General features: G+C 44.6%; 2 protein-coding genes and 1 long non-coding RNA gene across 7 annotated transcripts; all 3 read left to right on the top strand.

The window, feature by feature from the left end:
- Window positions 1-30: 30 nt before the first annotated feature.
- Window positions 31-2,103, top strand: LOC148394702 (janus kinase and microtubule-interacting protein 3-like). Of its 3 annotated transcripts, none has more exons than XM_088383320.1 (8): window positions 42-159; window positions 245-484; window positions 599-664; window positions 726-794; window positions 871-948; window positions 1,005-1,238; window positions 1,318-1,443; window positions 1,796-2,103. In XM_088383320.1, the coding sequence occupies exons 1-7, from the start codon at window positions 70-72 to the stop codon at window positions 1,432-1,434; spliced, it is 894 nt and encodes a 297-aa protein (XP_088239446.1). In that variant the 5' UTR covers window positions 42-69; the 3' UTR covers window positions 1,435-1,443; window positions 1,796-2,103. The 3 variants fall into 3 exon arrangements, with proteins under 3 accessions (XP_088239449.1, XP_088239446.1, XP_088239448.1); XM_088383322.1 differs by having other exon boundaries at window positions 43-159; window positions 245-478; XM_088383323.1 differs by having other exon boundaries at window positions 31-484.
- A 3,779-nt stretch (window positions 2,104-5,882) lies between these two features.
- Window positions 5,883-8,181, top strand: LOC148394701 (janus kinase and microtubule-interacting protein 3-like). 3 transcript variants are annotated; one of them, XM_088383326.1, is made up of 8 exons: window positions 5,883-6,046; window positions 6,133-6,558; window positions 6,679-6,744; window positions 6,806-6,874; window positions 6,951-7,028; window positions 7,085-7,318; window positions 7,398-7,523; window positions 7,893-8,181. In XM_088383326.1, exons 2-7 carry the CDS (start codon window positions 6,304-6,306, stop codon window positions 7,512-7,514), a joined length of 819 nt encoding a protein of 272 aa, XP_088239452.1. In that variant the 5' UTR covers window positions 5,883-6,046; window positions 6,133-6,303; the 3' UTR covers window positions 7,515-7,523; window positions 7,893-8,181. The 3 variants fall into 3 exon arrangements, with proteins under 3 accessions (XP_088239452.1, XP_088239450.1, XP_088239451.1); XM_088383324.1 differs by having other exon boundaries at window positions 5,885-6,046; window positions 7,398-8,181; XM_088383325.1 differs by lacking the exon at window positions 5,883-6,046 and having other exon boundaries at window positions 6,103-6,558; window positions 7,398-8,181.
- Window positions 8,182-8,321: 140 nt separating this feature from the next.
- Window positions 8,322-13,707, top strand: LOC148394700 (uncharacterized). The gene is made up of 4 exons (XR_015859911.1): window positions 8,322-9,821; window positions 11,394-11,564; window positions 11,688-11,765; window positions 13,616-13,707. It is a non-coding gene; the product is annotated as an uncharacterized LOC148394700 (long non-coding RNA).
- The last annotated feature ends 3,491 nt before the right edge of the window (window positions 13,708-17,198 follow it).

Genomic DNA, 17,198 nt, shown 5'->3' with positions numbered 1-17,198 from the left:
AGTCGCTTGGCGTCACACCTGTCGGGAAGCCCCGCAGATGAGGTCTGACTGTCTTTTCAGGTCAGGCGGATGGAGGCGGAAGAAGCGCGTCTGAAAGAGCACATCCAGGATATCCGAGACCAAAACGAACTGCTTGAGTTCCGCATCCTGGAGCTGGAGGTGGGAAGACTCGCACAAGCGTGTTGAGGCCAGAGATGTGACGGACGGACGGACGGACGGACGGATGCATGCCTCTGCCTTTCAGGAGAGGGAGTGGCGCTCCCCCGTCTTGAAGTTTCTGCAAGTCCGTTTCCCAGACGGCCTCAGCCCTTTGCAGATCTACTGCGAGGCCGAGGGCGTGAGCGTACGTAAGGCGTCCCTCGCAACCCTAACCTTAACCCGAGGTCCCAGAACACCTTACATTGCTCCTTGCGCCTTTCCCCCGGACATCGTCATCAGTGATCTGATGAAGAAGCTGGACATCCTGGGCTATAACGCCGTAAGTGTATGTCGAACTCCTTATGTTCGCACTCCACGAGACTCGGCGGCTCAAATGTGACTTTTGGAAGGCTTTGCGCTGAAAGAAGCTTGTTGACGCTGTGCCTTTGGGCTCTTGCAGAATCTCACCAACGAGGAGCAGGTGGTTGTGATTCACGCCAGGACCCTTCTCACCCTAGCCGAGAAGGTAACGCGCACGTCCACGCACGCTCTCGCTTTCTGCTTATGTGACAGCAGCCTTTCCTCAGTGGTTAGAATACATCAAAGTGACCAAGTCAGCACTTCAACAGAAGATGTTGGACATTGAAAGTGAGAAGGTAGACAGACACGCGACATCAGCCAAGGGGAACTCCGGCAATGTGCCCCAACAATTCTGACCTTGAGCTGTGCTAGGATATGTTCTGCAAGCAGAAGGGCTACCTGGATGAAGAGTTGGACTTCAGGAAGTGTTCCATGGACCAGGCTCATAAGGTAAGCCGCCCTCAAATCTCCCGCCGGACCACTGATGGACGAGGATTGCGGCCCAGAGGATCCTGGAGCTGGAGGCCATGTTGTACGAGGCGCTACCGCAGCGGGACTGCCCCGCCACGGACGGCGAAAAAGCCAGCCACGCTGGCGTGAATGACGTGCTGACGGCGGATCAGAGAGAAGAGCTTAGGAGCGCCGTGGACCAATGGAAGCGAGCCCTGATGTGCGAGTTGAGGGAGCGCGACGCTTGCATCCTCCAAGAGAGAATGGATCTGCTGCACAGCGCGCAACAGGTAAGGGCCCAAAGCCAGCCCGGCACTTACTTGCACGCTTACTGGCTTTTGAATGCCACTTTCCATTTGTCCGTCCTAGAGGAACAAAGAGCTGAAAGAATTCATCGAAGCTCAGAAGAGACAAATCAAACAATTGGAGGAGAAGTTTCTGTTTCTCTTTCTATTCTTCTCCTTGGCCTTCATTCTGTGGCCCTAACACCAGCTGGTGAGTGAGCTCCAGCGGCACCGCACTCGACACCTCCGATACACTGACAGCAGACGCTCCGATGCCAACGTATACCCCCCGCCACGGTGACAGAGGCACCGCGTCACACCGGCGCTCATCCAATCAGAAGGCAGGAAAAGCAAATTCACATGCAGGGCACTTTTGAACCAGAAGAGAGCGCCACAAAAAACGGTTGTTGCCCCAAACGCGCACTAAAAAGGGTCAGAATAACAAGAGTCCCACTGGCCAGCCGGGGCCACCCGTCCAGCTGTTTCTTCAGGGGGGAAAAAAATTGGAGTCACCGGTGAGTACATTTTGCATTTAGCTCTGCTTTTCTGCTTCTGTCTTCAAGTGTGTGGCATCCTGCGATCAAAGATTCAGCCAACCCCAAAGCGGTTGACCTCAACGTCCCACCACCATGCCTACCAGAGCAGGTGACGTGATGCTTTGGACATCCTTCCGTCTCAGATGCCCAAAAGTACTCTTTGCCACATCTGCGGCAATACGGTGTCTTTTCAAAGGTGCAAATAAATCCAGCGTGGGCGGAACACGCACGTCTTCGGTTTTTCCCGCTTTGTTTGTGTGACAGCTGTTGTGAAAATTTTATACAAATAAAGTTGTATAGTACAGGTTTGGCCAAGCCGCAACTCCCGAACCGCATGCGGCTCTTTTATGTTCATATCAACATTTGTGTGTGTGTGTGTGTGTGGGGGGGGGGGGGGGGGGGGGGGGGTGTGTGTGCGTGTTGGCTTCACTTGAGTTCAATTTGGTATTTTGGTCAAAAGCGCATGTGGTGAAATTCCACAAAGTAGGATGGGCAAACACATTTCTTTAAACTATGAGTGTCAATTGGGCTCTCGAAATGGCAGGGAAAAGATGCACAGCAAAACGAAAATACGTAGATGAACACAGGACGTTTTAATCAGAGTGGGAAAGTTTCTATTTTTTATTGAACGTGATGGCAAACCATTCTGCCTGATATGTCAGACCTCAGCGCATTTCAAAGATTCAAATCTTCAGCGCCATGCACTTCAGCTCACTCCATGCTAACATTGATCAGGCGTCGAACCCGCAACATCATGCTTAAGAGGTGGCCATGCTAACCAGTGCGCCATTATGTCAACGCATAATAACTAAGTCTACTGATCAAAACAGCGGTTACTATATGACGTCGCTACGTCGTGGTCAAGTGACGCAGACAAGACGTCAATGGACGTGGGCAGAGTTAACTTGTTTAAAAGGGAGTGGGCAGAAGAAATATTTAATTTATTTAAATCTATTTTGAGTGCACACCATTATGCCAATGCATAACAACTGTAAATCTACTAAACAAAACAGCGGTTGCTATATGACATCTGCCACGTCGTGGTCACGTGACATACGTGACGTCGATGGGCGTAACTTTCGCCGGAATTCAAATCCGCGGGGAGAGTTAACTTGTTTAAAAGAGAGTGGGCAGAAGAATTATTTAATTTATTTAAATCTATTTGGTGTGTGCGCCATTATGTCAATGCATAACAACTGTAAGTCTACTAAACCAAACAGCGGTTGCTATATGACGTCTGCCACGTCGTGGTCACGTGACGCGGACGTGACGTCGACGCCTACTTTACATCCCACCGATCACAGGACCCCTCGGCTGCATAACCGTGCCCCCTTCCCAACCAATCGGATTTGCTATACGCGAAAACGACGCCAATGGAAAGAGCTTCCGCCCAAATTTAAATCCGTGGGCGTGGCTCGCAGCAGGAAGTAGGAAAATGGCGGCGATGTTGACAAAGACACAGCGGATGGTAACATACGACTAACAAGAGAAATATTTTTATTTTCTGCTTGCAACTGGACCGTCCAGAGCGTACACGGTAAGTACAACTCATCGTTTTTAAAAAGAAGTACTTTTGTTGCCCTGAAAAGCGAGTGAGCGTGGCGTTTGTGGGGGACGTCGAATTTCGACGATTCTTTCTGGTCAACGGTTGTAAATGATTGTGTTGATTAAAAAAGAAAACTTGATGTAACTCTACTTTTAACTGCCGTTTCAGATAGATTTGGAATTGCATCACATCCAATTTTGCCTAGAGCGTACACGGTAAGTAACACTCGTTGTGTTTAAGGAGATTTACGTTTGTAATAGCAGAAGTGTAGCCGCGTTGCGTTGTACGTGTGAATGTTGGTCCAGGCGAAATGTTAATGTTTAATTTCATTCCTTTAGGTTCCACGGTGTTTGTTGGCTGCAAGTTTTCCACTGCAAGAAGAGGCTCATATCATTGACCAGGAGCGAGCTACAATGGTGAGTAGCCATAACATTTATGTTAAACACTTCCTATTTCATGTCTAACAGTACTTGATTTAACAAATAACCATAAATAAATACAGTGTGGGCACTGAAGTTAACATATGTGATTATACTGCCTAATCTGTCACCGAGTAGATTGTTGCAAAGTAATATAAGATCCAAAGTTGTAATTCAGAATAGTTTTCAAAAGAAGGCCATTAGAATTATATACAAGTCTGATTACCCTGAACAAGCTATTAATTAAATCACAAATTCTTCAATTCAAAGATTTGGTAGATTATCAGACAAATAATGTCTAACAGTAATTGATTTAACACATCACGATAAGTAGATTGAGTGTGGGCACTCTCAAGTTAACATATATGATTATACTGCCTAATCTGTTACAGAGTATGTTGTTGCCAAGTAATGTAGAATAGATCCAAAGTAGTAATCCAGAATAGTTTTGAAGAGGCCATTAGAATGATAAACAAATCTGATTACCTTGAACATAATAACAAGCTAAGTGTTTAATATGTCCTATGAAGTCAAAATTGGGCACCATCATGTGGTGAAATTTGGAATTGCATCACATCCAATTTTGCCTGGGAACAAACAGATTAAATAAATCTTAGTTTTGAATAAGCCACTCCTTCTCAAACAAGTAAACTCTGCCCATTTCGCGCAGTAGATGTTCTGTTAATATCTAGTATTTATACAAAGTCATAATTTAAATTGCTTTCAACCTTCATTCATCGGTTCAACCAACATTACTCGCTCTTATTACCAACTTGTATTGATTTAACTAAGCGTTTAATACTTCCTATCAGGTCTCAAGGCAAGATTTGGCAAAATACAATTTCAGCAAATCCAATTTTGCCAGGGAACAAAAATAGATTAAATAAACTAAATAAGTCTTCTTCCCATTAAATAAATCAGAAAAGTCTGTCTTGTAACCAGTCCTCTTCAAACAAGTAAAGTCTGCCCATTTTGTGCCGTAGATTTTGTGTCTATGCCTAGTATTTAAACAAAATCATAATTTAAACGACTTCTTTCCTTCATTCACTTTGGAAATTTGGAATTGCAGCAAATCGAATTTTGCCAGGGAACAAAAATAGATCAATTAAACTAAATAAGTCTTCTTCCCATTAAATAAATTAAAAAAGTCTGTCTTGTAACCAGTCCTTTTCAAACAAGTAAAGTCTGCCCATTTTGTGCCGTCGATTTTGTGTTAATGCCTAGTATTTATACAAAATCATAATTTAAAGGACTTCATTCCTTCATTCACTTTGGAAATTTGGAATTGCAGCACATCAAATTTTGCCTGGGAAGAAAAGTAGATTAAATAAATTTAATAAGTCTTACTACTTCCCATTAAATAAATTAAATACGTCTTACTTGTTCCCACTCCTTTTCAAAAAAGTAGTTTAAAACGAGGTCCCTTCACTCAACCTTTAACCCTATTTATTCACCTTCTAGGCTAAGTGTTAAAGGCTAAGTGTTAAAGGCTAAGTGTTAAAGGCTAAGTGCTAAAGGCTAAGTGTTAGAGGCTAAGTGCCAGAGGCTAGGCGCCAGAGGCGAGTTTTTGTGGGCTGAAGTTTTAGTGGGGTTAGTGTGAATACAATCCAAAAGAATACAACAGAATACAATACAATAGAATATAATACATAGATTAAATTCAATAGCTCTTACTACTTCCCATTAAATAAATTAAATACGTTTTACTTGTTCCCAATCCTTTTCAAAAAAGTAGTTTAAAACGAGGGCCCTTCACTCAACCTTTAACCTCAACCCCGCACGTCACATTGTGTTGTATCTGTGAATGTTGGTTGTGGCCAAATGATAGTTTTCTTTCATTCGTTTAGGTTCCACGGTGTTTGTTGGCTATGTTTTCCACTGTCAGAAGGATGAAAATACAAAGTACAACGCTTGGACGTGGGCGAAGACGTCACCGGTGAGTCCTTCCTTCCTATTTATTTACCTTCTAGATGCTAGAGGCTAAGTGTTAGAGGCTAAGTGTTAGAAGCTAAGTGTTAAAGCAACAAGGACAGGTAAGCTCATCAATGAGCACACCTTTTTCTCAAACAAAATAGCTACATTCTTCAGTCACTCATCCGTCTGGCATTACTGGACCAACCCCCCCCCCCCCCCCCGAACGTGGCTGGGAAAATGCGGAGAAAAGCAAATGTCATTTTCCAGTCAACCAAAGAATTTGTGGATGAAAATGACACAACATTCCAAAGCTGTCCACGCGTTTGTCTCTTCTAGAATGTCAAGTGGGTGGAGGAGAAGCAGCTGCTGCGTCAGAGCAATCAGCAGTTGGCCGAAAAGGTGACGGAAAGAAAGGCGCTGGGCGGAGTCGCTTGGCGTCACACCCGTCGGGAAGCCCCGCAGATGAGGTCTGACTGTCTTTTCAGGTCAGGCGGATGGAGGCGGAAGAAGCGCGTCTGAAAGAGCACATCCAGGATATCCGAGACCAAAACGAACTGCTTGAGTTCCGCATCCTGGAGCTGGAGGTGGGAAGACTCGCACAAGCGTGTTGAGGCCAGAGATGTGACGGACGGACGGACGGACGGACGGACGGACGGATGCATGCCTCTGCCTTTCAGGAGAGGGAGTGGCGCTCCCCCGTCTTGAAGTTTCTGCAAGTCCGTTTCCCAGACGGCCTCAGCCCTTTGCAGATCTACTGCGAGGCCGAGGGCGGGAGCGTACGTAAGGCGTCCCTCGCAACCCTAACCTTAACCCGAGGTCCCAGAACACCTTACATTGCTCCTTGCGCCTTTCCCCCGGACATCGTCATCAGTGATCTGATGAAGAAGCTGGACATCCTGGGCTATAACGCCGTAAGTGTATGTCGAACTCCTTATGTTCGCACTCCACGAGACTCGGCGGCTCAAATGTGACTTTTGGAAGGCTTTGCGCTGAAAGAAGCTTGTTGACGCTGTGCCTTTGGGCTCTTGCAGAATCTCACCAACGAGGAGCAGGTGGTCGTGATTCACGCCAGGACCCTTCTCACCCTAGCCGAGAAGGTAACGCGCACGTCCACGCACGCTCTCGCTTTCTGCTTATGTGACAGCAGCCTTTCCTCAGTGGTTAGAATACATCAAAGTGACCAAGTCAGCACTTCAACAGAAGATGTTGGACATTGAAAGTGAGAAGGTAGACAGACACGCGACATCAGCCAAGGGGAACTCCGGCAATGTGCCCCAACAATTCTGACCTTGAGCTGTGCTAGGATATGTTCTGCAAGCAGAAGGGCTACCTGGATGAAGAGTTGGACTTCAGGAAGTGTTCCATGGACCAGGCTCATAAGGTAAGCCGCCCTCAAATCTCCCGCCGGACCACTGATGGACGAGGATTGCGGCCCAGAGGATCCTGGAGCTGGAGGCCATGTTGTACGAGGCGCTACCGCAGCGGGACTGCCCCGCCACGGACGGCGAAAAAGCCAGCCACGCTGGCGTGAATGACGTGCTGACGGCGGATCAGAGAGAAGAGCTTAGGAGCGCCGTGGACCAATGGAAGCGAGCCCTGATGTGCGAGTTGAGGGAGCGCGACGCTTGCATCCTCCAAGAGAGAATGGATCTGCTGCACAGCGCGCAACAGGTAAGGGCCCAAAGCCAGCCCGGCACTTACTTGCACGCTTACTGGCTTTTGAATGCCACTTTCCATTTGTCCGTCCTAGAGGAACAAAGAGCTGAAAGAATTCATCGAAGCTCAGAAGAGACAAATCAAACAATTGGAGGAGAAGTTTCTGTTTCTCTTTCTATTCTTCTCCTTGGCCTTCATTCTGAGGCCCTAACACCAGCTGGTGAGTGAGCTCCAGCGGCACCGCACTCGACACCTCCGATACACTGCCAGCCGGTCTCAGACGTTGGCAGACGCTCCGATGCCAACGTATACCCCCCGCCACGGTGACAGAGGCACCGCGTCACACCGGCGCTCATCCAATCAGAAGGCAGGAAAAGCAAATTCACATGCAGGGCACTTTTGAACCAGAAGAGAGCGCCACAAAAAACGGTTGTTGCCCCAAACGCGCACTAAAAAGGGTCAGAATAACAAGAGTCCCACTGGCCAGCCGGGGCCACCCGTCCAGCTGTTTCTTCAGGGGGGAAAAAAATTGGAGTCACCGGTGAGTACATTTTGCATTTAGCTCTGCTTTTCTGCTTCTGTCTTCAAGTGTGTGGCATCCTGCGATCAAAGATTCAGCCAACCCCAAAGCGGTTGACCTCATCGTCCCACCACCATGCCTACCAGAGCAGGTGACGTGATGCTTTGGACATCCTTCCGTCTCAGATGCCCAAAAGTACTCTTTGCCACATCTGCGGCAATACGGTGTCTTTTCAAAGGTGCAAATAAATCCAGCGTGGGCGGAACACGCACGTCTTCGGTTTTTTCCCGCTTTGTTTGTGTGACAGCTGTTGTGAAAATTTTATACAAATAAAGTTGTATAGTACAGGTTTGGCCAAGCCGCAACTCCCGAACCGCATGCGGCTCTTTTATGTTCATATCAACATTTGTGTGTGTGTGTGTGGGGGGGGGGGGGGGGGGGGGGGTTGTGCGTGTTGGCTTCACTTGAGTTCAATTTGGTATTTTGGTCAAAAGCGCATGTGGTGAAATTCCACAAAGTAGGATGGGCAAACACATTTCTTTAAACTATGAGTGTCAATTGGGCTCTCGAAATGGCAGGGAAAAGATGCACAGCAAAACGAAAATACGTAGATGAACACAGGACGTTTTAATCAGAGTGGGAAAGTTTCTATTTTTTGTTGAACGTGATGGCAAACCATTCTGCCTGATATGTCAGACCTCAGCGCATTTCAAAGATTCAAATCTTCAGCGCCATGCACTTCAGCTCACTCCATGCTAACATTGATCAGGCGTCGAACCCGCAACATCATGCTTAAGAGGTGGCCATGCTAACCAGTGCGCCATTATGTCAACGCATAATAACTGTAAGTCTACTAATCAAAACAGCGGTTACTATATGACGTCGCTACGTCGTGGTCACGTGACGCAGACAAGACGTCAATGGACGTGGGCAGAGTTAACTTGTTTAAAAGGGAGTGGGCAGAAGAAATATTTAATTTATTTAAATCTATTTTGAGTGCACACCATTATGCCAATGCATAACAACTGTAAATCTACTAAACAAAACAGCGGTTGCTATATGACATCTGCCACGTCGTGGTCACGTGACATACGTGACGTCGATGGGCGTAACTTTCGCCGGAATTCAAATCCGCGGGGAGAGTTAACTTGTTTAAAAGAGAGTGGGCAGAAGAATTATTTAATTTATTTAAATCTATTTGGTGTGTGCGCCATTATGTCAATGCATAACAACTGTAAGTCTACTAAACAAAACAGCGGTTGCTATATGACGTCTGCCACGTCGTGGTCACGTGACGCGGACGTGACGTCGACGCCTACTTTACATCCCACCGATCACAGGACCCCTCGGCTGCATAACCGTGCCCCCTTCCCAACCAATCGGATTTGCTATACGCGAAAACGACGCCAATGGAAAGAGCTTCCGCCCAAATTTAAATCCGTGGGCGTGGCTCGCAGCAGGAAGTAGGAAAATGGCGGCGATGTTGACAAAGACACAGCGGATGGTAACATACGACTAACAAGAGAAATATTTTTATTTTCTGCTTGCAACTGGACCGTCCAGAGCGTACACGGTAAGTACAACTCATCGTTTTTAAAAAGAAGTACTTTTGTTGCCCTGAAAAGCGAGTGAGCGTGGCGTTTGTGGGGGACGTCGAATTTCGACGATTCTTTCTGGTCAACGGTTGTAAATGATTGTGTTGATTAAAAAAGAAAACTTGATGTAACTCTACTTTTAACTGCCGTGTCAGATAGATTTGGAATTGCATCACATCCAATTTTGCCTAGAGCGTACACGGTAAGTAACACTCGTTGTGTTTAAGGAGATTTACGTTTGTAATAGCAGAAGTGTAGCCGCGTTGCGTTGTACGTGTGAATGTTGGTCCAGGCGAAATGTTAATGTTTAATTTCATTCCTTTAGGTTCCACGGTGTTTGTTGGCTGCAAGTTTTCCACTGCAAGAAGAGGCTCATATCATTGACCAGGAGCGAGCTACAATGGTGAGTAGCCATAACATTTATGTTAAACACTTCCTATTTCATGTCTAACAGTACTTGATTTAACAAATAACCATAAATAAATACAGTGTGGGCACTGAAGTTTACATATGTGATTATACTGCCTAATCAGTCACCGAGTAGATTGTTGCAAAGTAATATAAGATCCAAAGTTGTAATTCAGAATAGTTTTCAAAAGAAGGCCATTAGAATTATATACAAGTCTGATTACCCTGAACATAACAACAAGCTATTAATTAAATCACAAATTCTTCAATTCAAAGATTTGGTAGATTATCAGACAAATAATGTCTAACAGTAATTGATTTAACACATCACGATAAGTAGATTGAGTGTGGGCACTCTCAAGTTAACATATATGATTATACTGCCTAATCTGTTACAGAGTATGTTGTTGCCAAGTAATGTAGAATAGATCCAAAGTAGTAATCCAGAATAGTTTTGAAGAGGCCATTAGAATGATAAACAAATCTGATTACCTTGAACATAATAACAAGCTAAGTGTTTAATATGTCCTATGAAGTCAAAATTGGGCACCATCATGTGGTGAAATTTGGAATTGCATCACATCCAATTTTGCCTGGGAACAAACAGATTACATAAATCTTAGTTTTGAATAAGCCACTCCTTCTCAAACAAGTAAACTCTGCCCATTTTGCGCAGTAGATGTTCTGTTAATATCTAGTATTTATACAAAGTCATAATTTAAATTGCTTTCAACCTTCATTCATCGGTTCAACCAACATTACTCGCTCTTATTACCAACTTGTATTGATTTAACTAAGCGTTTAATACTTCCTATCAGGTCTCAAGGCAAGATTTGGCAAAATACAGTTTCAGCAAGTCCAATTTTGCCAGGGAACAAAAATAGATTAAATAAACTAAAAAAGTCTTCTTCCCATTAAATAAATCAGAAAAGTCTGTCTTGTAACCAGTCCTCTTCAAACAAGTAAAGTCTGCCCATTTTGTGCCGTAGATTTTGTGTCTATGCCTAGTATTTAAACAAAATCATAATTTAAACGACTTCTTTCCTTCATTCACTTTGGAAATTTGGAATTGCAGCAAATCGAATTTTGCCAGGGAACAAAAATAGATCAATTAAACTAAATAAGTCTTATTCCCATTAAATAAATTAAAAAAGTCTGTCTTGTAACCAGTCCTTTTCAAACAAGTAAAGTCTGCCCATTTTGTGCCGTCGATTTTGTGTTAATGCCTAGTATTTATACAAAATCATAATTTAAAGGACTTCATTCCTTCATTCACTTTGGAAATTTGGAATTGCAGCACATCAAATTTTGCCTGGGAAGAAAAGTAGATTAAATAAATTTAATAAGTCTTACTACTTCCCATTAAATAAATTAAATACGTCTTACTTGTTCCCACTCCTTTTCAAAACAGTAGTTTAAAACGAGGGCCCTTCACTCAATCTTTAACCTCAACCCCGCACGTTGTGTTGTATCTGTGAATGTTGGTTGTGGCCAAATGATAGTTTTCTTTCATTCGTTTAGGTTCCAAGAAAACTTGATGTAACTCTACTTTTAACTGCCGTTTCAGATAAGCGGGTATTACGTCGCAGTCATGTGCCGCGGATATGACGTAATTGCCCGAACCTCCGCCAAAATTCAAATCTGTTGGCGCGATGGCCGTGAGCCACTGAGCAGCGACGATTATCAACAGAAATATCTTTATTTTCTGCTTGCAACTGGACCGTCTAGAGCGTACACGGTAAGTAACACTCATTGTGTTTAAGGAGATTTACGTTTGTAATAGCAGAAGTGTAGCCGCGTTGCGTTGTACGTGTGAAAATTGGTCGAGGCGAAATGTTAATGTTTAATTTCATTCCTTTAGGTTCCACGGTGTTTGTTGGCTGCAAGTTTTCCACTGCAAGAAGAGGCTCGTATCATTGACCAGGAGCGAGCTACAATGGTGAGTAGCCATAACATTTATGTTAAACACTTCCTATTTCATGTCTAACAGTACTTGATTTAACAAATAACCATAAATAAATACAGTGTGGGCACTGAAGTTAACATATGTGATTATACTGCCTAATCTGTCACCGAGTAGATTGTTGCAAAGTAATATAAGATCCAAAGTTGTAATTCAGAATAGTTTTCAAAAGAAGGCCATTAGAATTATATACAAGTCTGATTACCCTGAACAAGCTATTAATTAAATCACAAATTCTTCAATTCAAAGATTTGGTAGATTATCAGACAAATAATGTCTAACAGTAATTGATTTAACACATCACGATAAGTAGATTGAGTGTGGGCACTCTCAAGTTAACATATATGATTATACTGCCTAATCTGTTACAGAGTATGTTGTTGCCAAGTAATGTAGAATAGATCCAAAGTAGTAATCCAGAATAGTTTTGAAGAGGCCATTAGAATAATAAACAAATCTGATTACCTTGAACATAATAACAAGCTAAGTGTTTAATATGTCCTATGAAGTCAAAATTGGGCACCATCATGTGGTGAAATTTGGAATTGCATCACATCCAATTTTGCCTGGGAACAAACAGATTAAATAAATCTTAGTTTTGAATAAGCCACTCCTTCTCAAACAAGTAAACTCTGCCCATTTCGCGCAGTAGATGTTCTGTTAATATCTAGTATTTATACAAAGTCATAATTTAAATTGCTTTCAACCTTCATTCATCGGTTCAACCAACATTACTCGCTCTTATTACCAACTTGTATTGATTTAACTAAGCGTTTAATACTTCCTATCAGGTCTCAAGGCAAGATTTGGCAAAATACAATTTCAGCAAATCCAATTTTGCCAGGGAACAAAAATAGATTAAATAAACTAAATAAGTCTTCTTCCCATTAAATAAATCAGAAAAGTCTGTCTTGTAACCAGTCCTCTTCAAACAAGTAAAGTCTGCCCATTTTGTGCCGTAGATTTTGTGTCTATGCCTAGTATTTAAACAAAATCATAATTTAAACGACTTCTTTCCTTCATTCACTTTGGAAATTTGGAATTGCAGCAAATCGAATTTTGCCAGGGAACAAAAATAGATCAATTAAACTAAATAAGTCTTCTTCCCATTAAATAAATTAAAAAAGTCTGTCTTGTAACCAGTCCTTTTCAAACAAGTAAAGTCTGCCCATTTTGTGCTGTCGATTTTGTGTTAATGCCTAGTATTTATACAAAATCATAATTTAAAGGACTTCATTCCTTCATTCACTTTGGAAATTTGGAATTGCAGCACATCAAATTTTGCCTGGGAAGAAAAGTAGATTAAATAAATTTAATAAGTCTTACTACTTCCCATTAAATAAATTAAATACGTCTTACTTGTTCCCACTCCTTTTCAAAAAAGTAGTTTAAAACGAGGTCCCTTCACTCAACCTTTAACCCTATTTATTCACCTTCTAGGCTAAGTGTTAAAGGCTAAGTGTTAAAGGCTAAGTGTTAAAGGCTAAGTGTTAAAGGCTAAGTGTTAGAGGCTAAGTGCCAGAGACTAGGCGCCAGAGGCGAGTTTTTGTGGGCTGAAGTTTTAGTGGGGTTAGTGTGAATACAATCCAAAAGAATACAACAGAATACAATACAATAGAATATAATACATAGATTAAATTCAATAGCTCTTACTACTTCCCATTAAATAAATTAAATACGTCTTACTTGTTCCCAATCCTTTTCAAAAAAGTAGTTTAAAACGAGGGCCCTTCACTCAACCTTTAACCTCAACCCCGCACGTCACATTGTGTTGTATCTGTGAATGTTGGTTGTGGCCAAATGATAGTTTTCTTTCATTCGTTTAGGTTCCACGGTGTTTGTTGGCTATGTTTTCCACTGTCAGAAGGATGAAAATACAAAGTACAACGCTTGGACGTGGGCGAAGACGTCACCGGTGAGTCCTTCCTTCCTATTTATTTACCTTCTAGATGCTAGAGGCTAAGTGTTAGAGGCTAAGTGTTAGAGGCTAAGTGTTAAAGGCAACACAATACGAACAACACAACACAATACGAACAACTCAACACAATATGAACAACACAATATGAACAACACAACACAATACGAACAACACAACACAATACGAACAACACAACACAATACGAACAACACAACACATTACGAACAACACAACACAATACGAACAACACAACTATACTGCACTGAACAACACGATACCGCACTGAGAAACACGATACCGCACTGAACAAAACGATACCGCACTGAGAAACACCATCCCGCACTGAACAACACGATACCGCACTGAACAACACCATGCCGCACTGAACACCATGCCACACTGAACAACACCATCCCGCACTGAACAACACCATGCCGCACTAAACAACACCATGCCGCACTGAACAACACCATGCCTCACTGAACGACACCATGCCGCACTGAAAGACACCATGCCGCACTGAACGACACCATGCCGCACTGAAAGACACCATCCCGCACTGAACACCATGCCGCACTGAACAAAACCATCCTGCACTGAACAACACCATCCCGCACTGAAAAACACCATGCCGCACTGAACAACATTATGCCGCACTGAACATTATGCCGCACTGAACAACACCATGCCGCACTGAACAACACCATGCCGCACTGAACAACATTATGCCGCACTGAACAACACCATGCCGCACTGAACAACACCATGCCGCACTGAACAACACCATGCCGCACTGAACAACACCATGCCGCACTGAACAACATTATGCCGCACTGAACAACACCATGCCGCACTGAACAACACCATCCTGCACTGAACAACACCATTCCGCATTGAACACCATGCCGCACTGAACAACACCATCCCGCACTGAACAACACCATCCCGCACTGAACAACACCATGCCGCACTGAACAACATTATGCCGCACTGAACAACATTATGCCGCACTGAACAACACCATGCCGCACTGAACAACACCATGCCGCACTGAACAACACCATGCCGCACTGAACAACATTATAACGCACTGAACAACACCATCCCGCACTGAACAACACCATGCCGCACTAAACAACATTATGCCGCACTGAACAACATTATGCCGAAATGAACAACACCATGCCGCACTGAACAACACCATGCCGCACTGAACACCATGCCGCACTGAACAACACCATGCCGCACTGAACAACACGATCCCGCATTGAACACCATCCCGCACTGAACAACACCATGCCGCACTGAACAACACCATGCCGCACTGAACAACACCATGCCGCAATGAACAACACCATCCCGCACTGAACAACATTATGCCGCACTGAACAACATTATGCCGCACTGAACAACATTATGCCGCACTGAACAACATTATGCCGCACTGAACAACATTATGCCGCACTGAACAACATTATGCCGCACTGAACAACACCATGCCGCACTGAACAACACCATGCCGCACTGAACAACACCATGCCGCACTGAACAACACCATGCCGCACCGAACACCACGATCCCGCATTGACTAACACCATGCCGCACTGAACAACACCATCCTGCACTGAACAACACCATCCCGCACTGAACAACACCATGCCGCACTGAACAACATTATGCCGCACTGAACAACACCATGCCGCACTGAACAACACCATGCTGCACTGAACAACATTATGCCGCACTGAACAACACGATCCCGCATTGAACAACACCATCCCGCAGTGAACAACACCATGCCGCATTGAACAACACCATGCCGCACTGAACAACACCATGCTGCACTGAACAACATTATGCTGCACTGAACAACACGATCCTGCATTGAACAACACCATGCCGCACTGAACAACACCATCCTGCACTGAACAACACCTTTCCACACTGAACAACACCATGCCGCACTGAACAACATTATGCCGCACTGAACAACACCATGCCGCACTGAACAACACCATGCCGCACTGTACAACACCATGCCGCACTGAACAACGCCATGCCGCAATGAACAACACCATCCCGCACTGAACAACACCATGCCGCATTGAACAACACCATGCCGCACTGAACAACACCATCCCGCACTGAACAACACCACCCCGCACTGAACAACACGATCCCGCATTGAACAACACCATCCCGGACTGAACAACACCATGCCGCACTGAACAACACCATTCCGCACTGAACAACACCATGCCGCACTGAACAACACCATGCCGCACTGAACAACACCATGCCGCACTGAACAACACCATGCCGCACTGAACAACATTATGCCGCACTGAACAACACCATGCCGCACTGAACAACACCATCCCGCACTGAACAACACCATGCCGCATTGAACAACACCATGCCGCACTGAACAACACCATCCTGCACTGAACAACACCATCCCGCACTGAACAACACCATGCCGCACTGAACAACATTATGGCGCACTGAACAACATTATGCCGCACTGAACAACACCATGCCGCACTGAACAACACCATGCCGCACTGAACAACACCATGCCGCACTGAACAACATTATGCCGCACTGAACAACATTTTGCCGCACTGAACAACACCATGCCGCACTGAACAACACCATGCCGCACTGAACAACACCATGCCGCACTGAACAACACGACGTCGCACTGAACAACACGACGCCGCACAGAACAACACGACGCCGCACAGAATAACACAATACCGCACAGAACAACACAATACCGCACAAACAGTTTTAGATAATATTACGTCGCAGTCATGTGACGCGGACATGACGTCAATAGGCGGAACTCACGGCAAAATTATAATCCGCGGGCGTGGCTTGCAACAGGAAGTAGGAAAGCGGCAATTCTGGCAAACAAGACACAGCGGTTAGTAACACGATGACTAACAAGGCAAATATTTTTGTTTTCAGCTTGCAACTTGACCGTCTAGAGCGTACAAGGTAATTACAACTGTTTTTTTTTAGCCCTGAAAAGCGAGGGAGTGTGGCGTTTGGGAGGAATGTCGAACTCGGCGTCTGCTTCCAGCCACAGACGCCAAATTTCGACGATTATTTCGACTCAGTGGCCTAGTAGAAGAGTGTCCGCCCTGAGACTGGAAGGTTGTGGGTTCAAACCCCGGCCGGGTCATACCAAAGACTATAAAAATGGGACCCATTGCCTCCCTGCTTGGCACTCAGCATTAAGGGTTGGAATTGGGGGGTTAGATCACCAAATGATTCCCGAGCGCGGCACCGCTGCTGCTCACTGCTCCCCTCTCCCCCAGGGGATGGATTAAAATCACATGGGGATGGGTTAAATGCAGAGGACAAATTTCACCACACCCAGATGTGTGTGTGACGATGATCATTGATCATTGGGACTGGTCAACGGTTGTCAATTATTGCGTTGACTAAAAACTTTATTTAACTCTACTCTTAACTTTGCCGTT

This window comes from Syngnathus floridae, chromosome 8, assembly GCF_059516105.1.
Source record: "Syngnathus floridae isolate MCC-2025c chromosome 8, RoL_Sflo_1.0, whole genome shotgun sequence".
NCBI lineage: Eukaryota > Metazoa > Chordata > Actinopteri > Syngnathiformes > Syngnathidae > Syngnathus > Syngnathus floridae.
The sequence above is the reverse complement of the archived record's forward strand: the minus strand, read 5'-3'. Positions and strand labels throughout refer to the sequence as shown.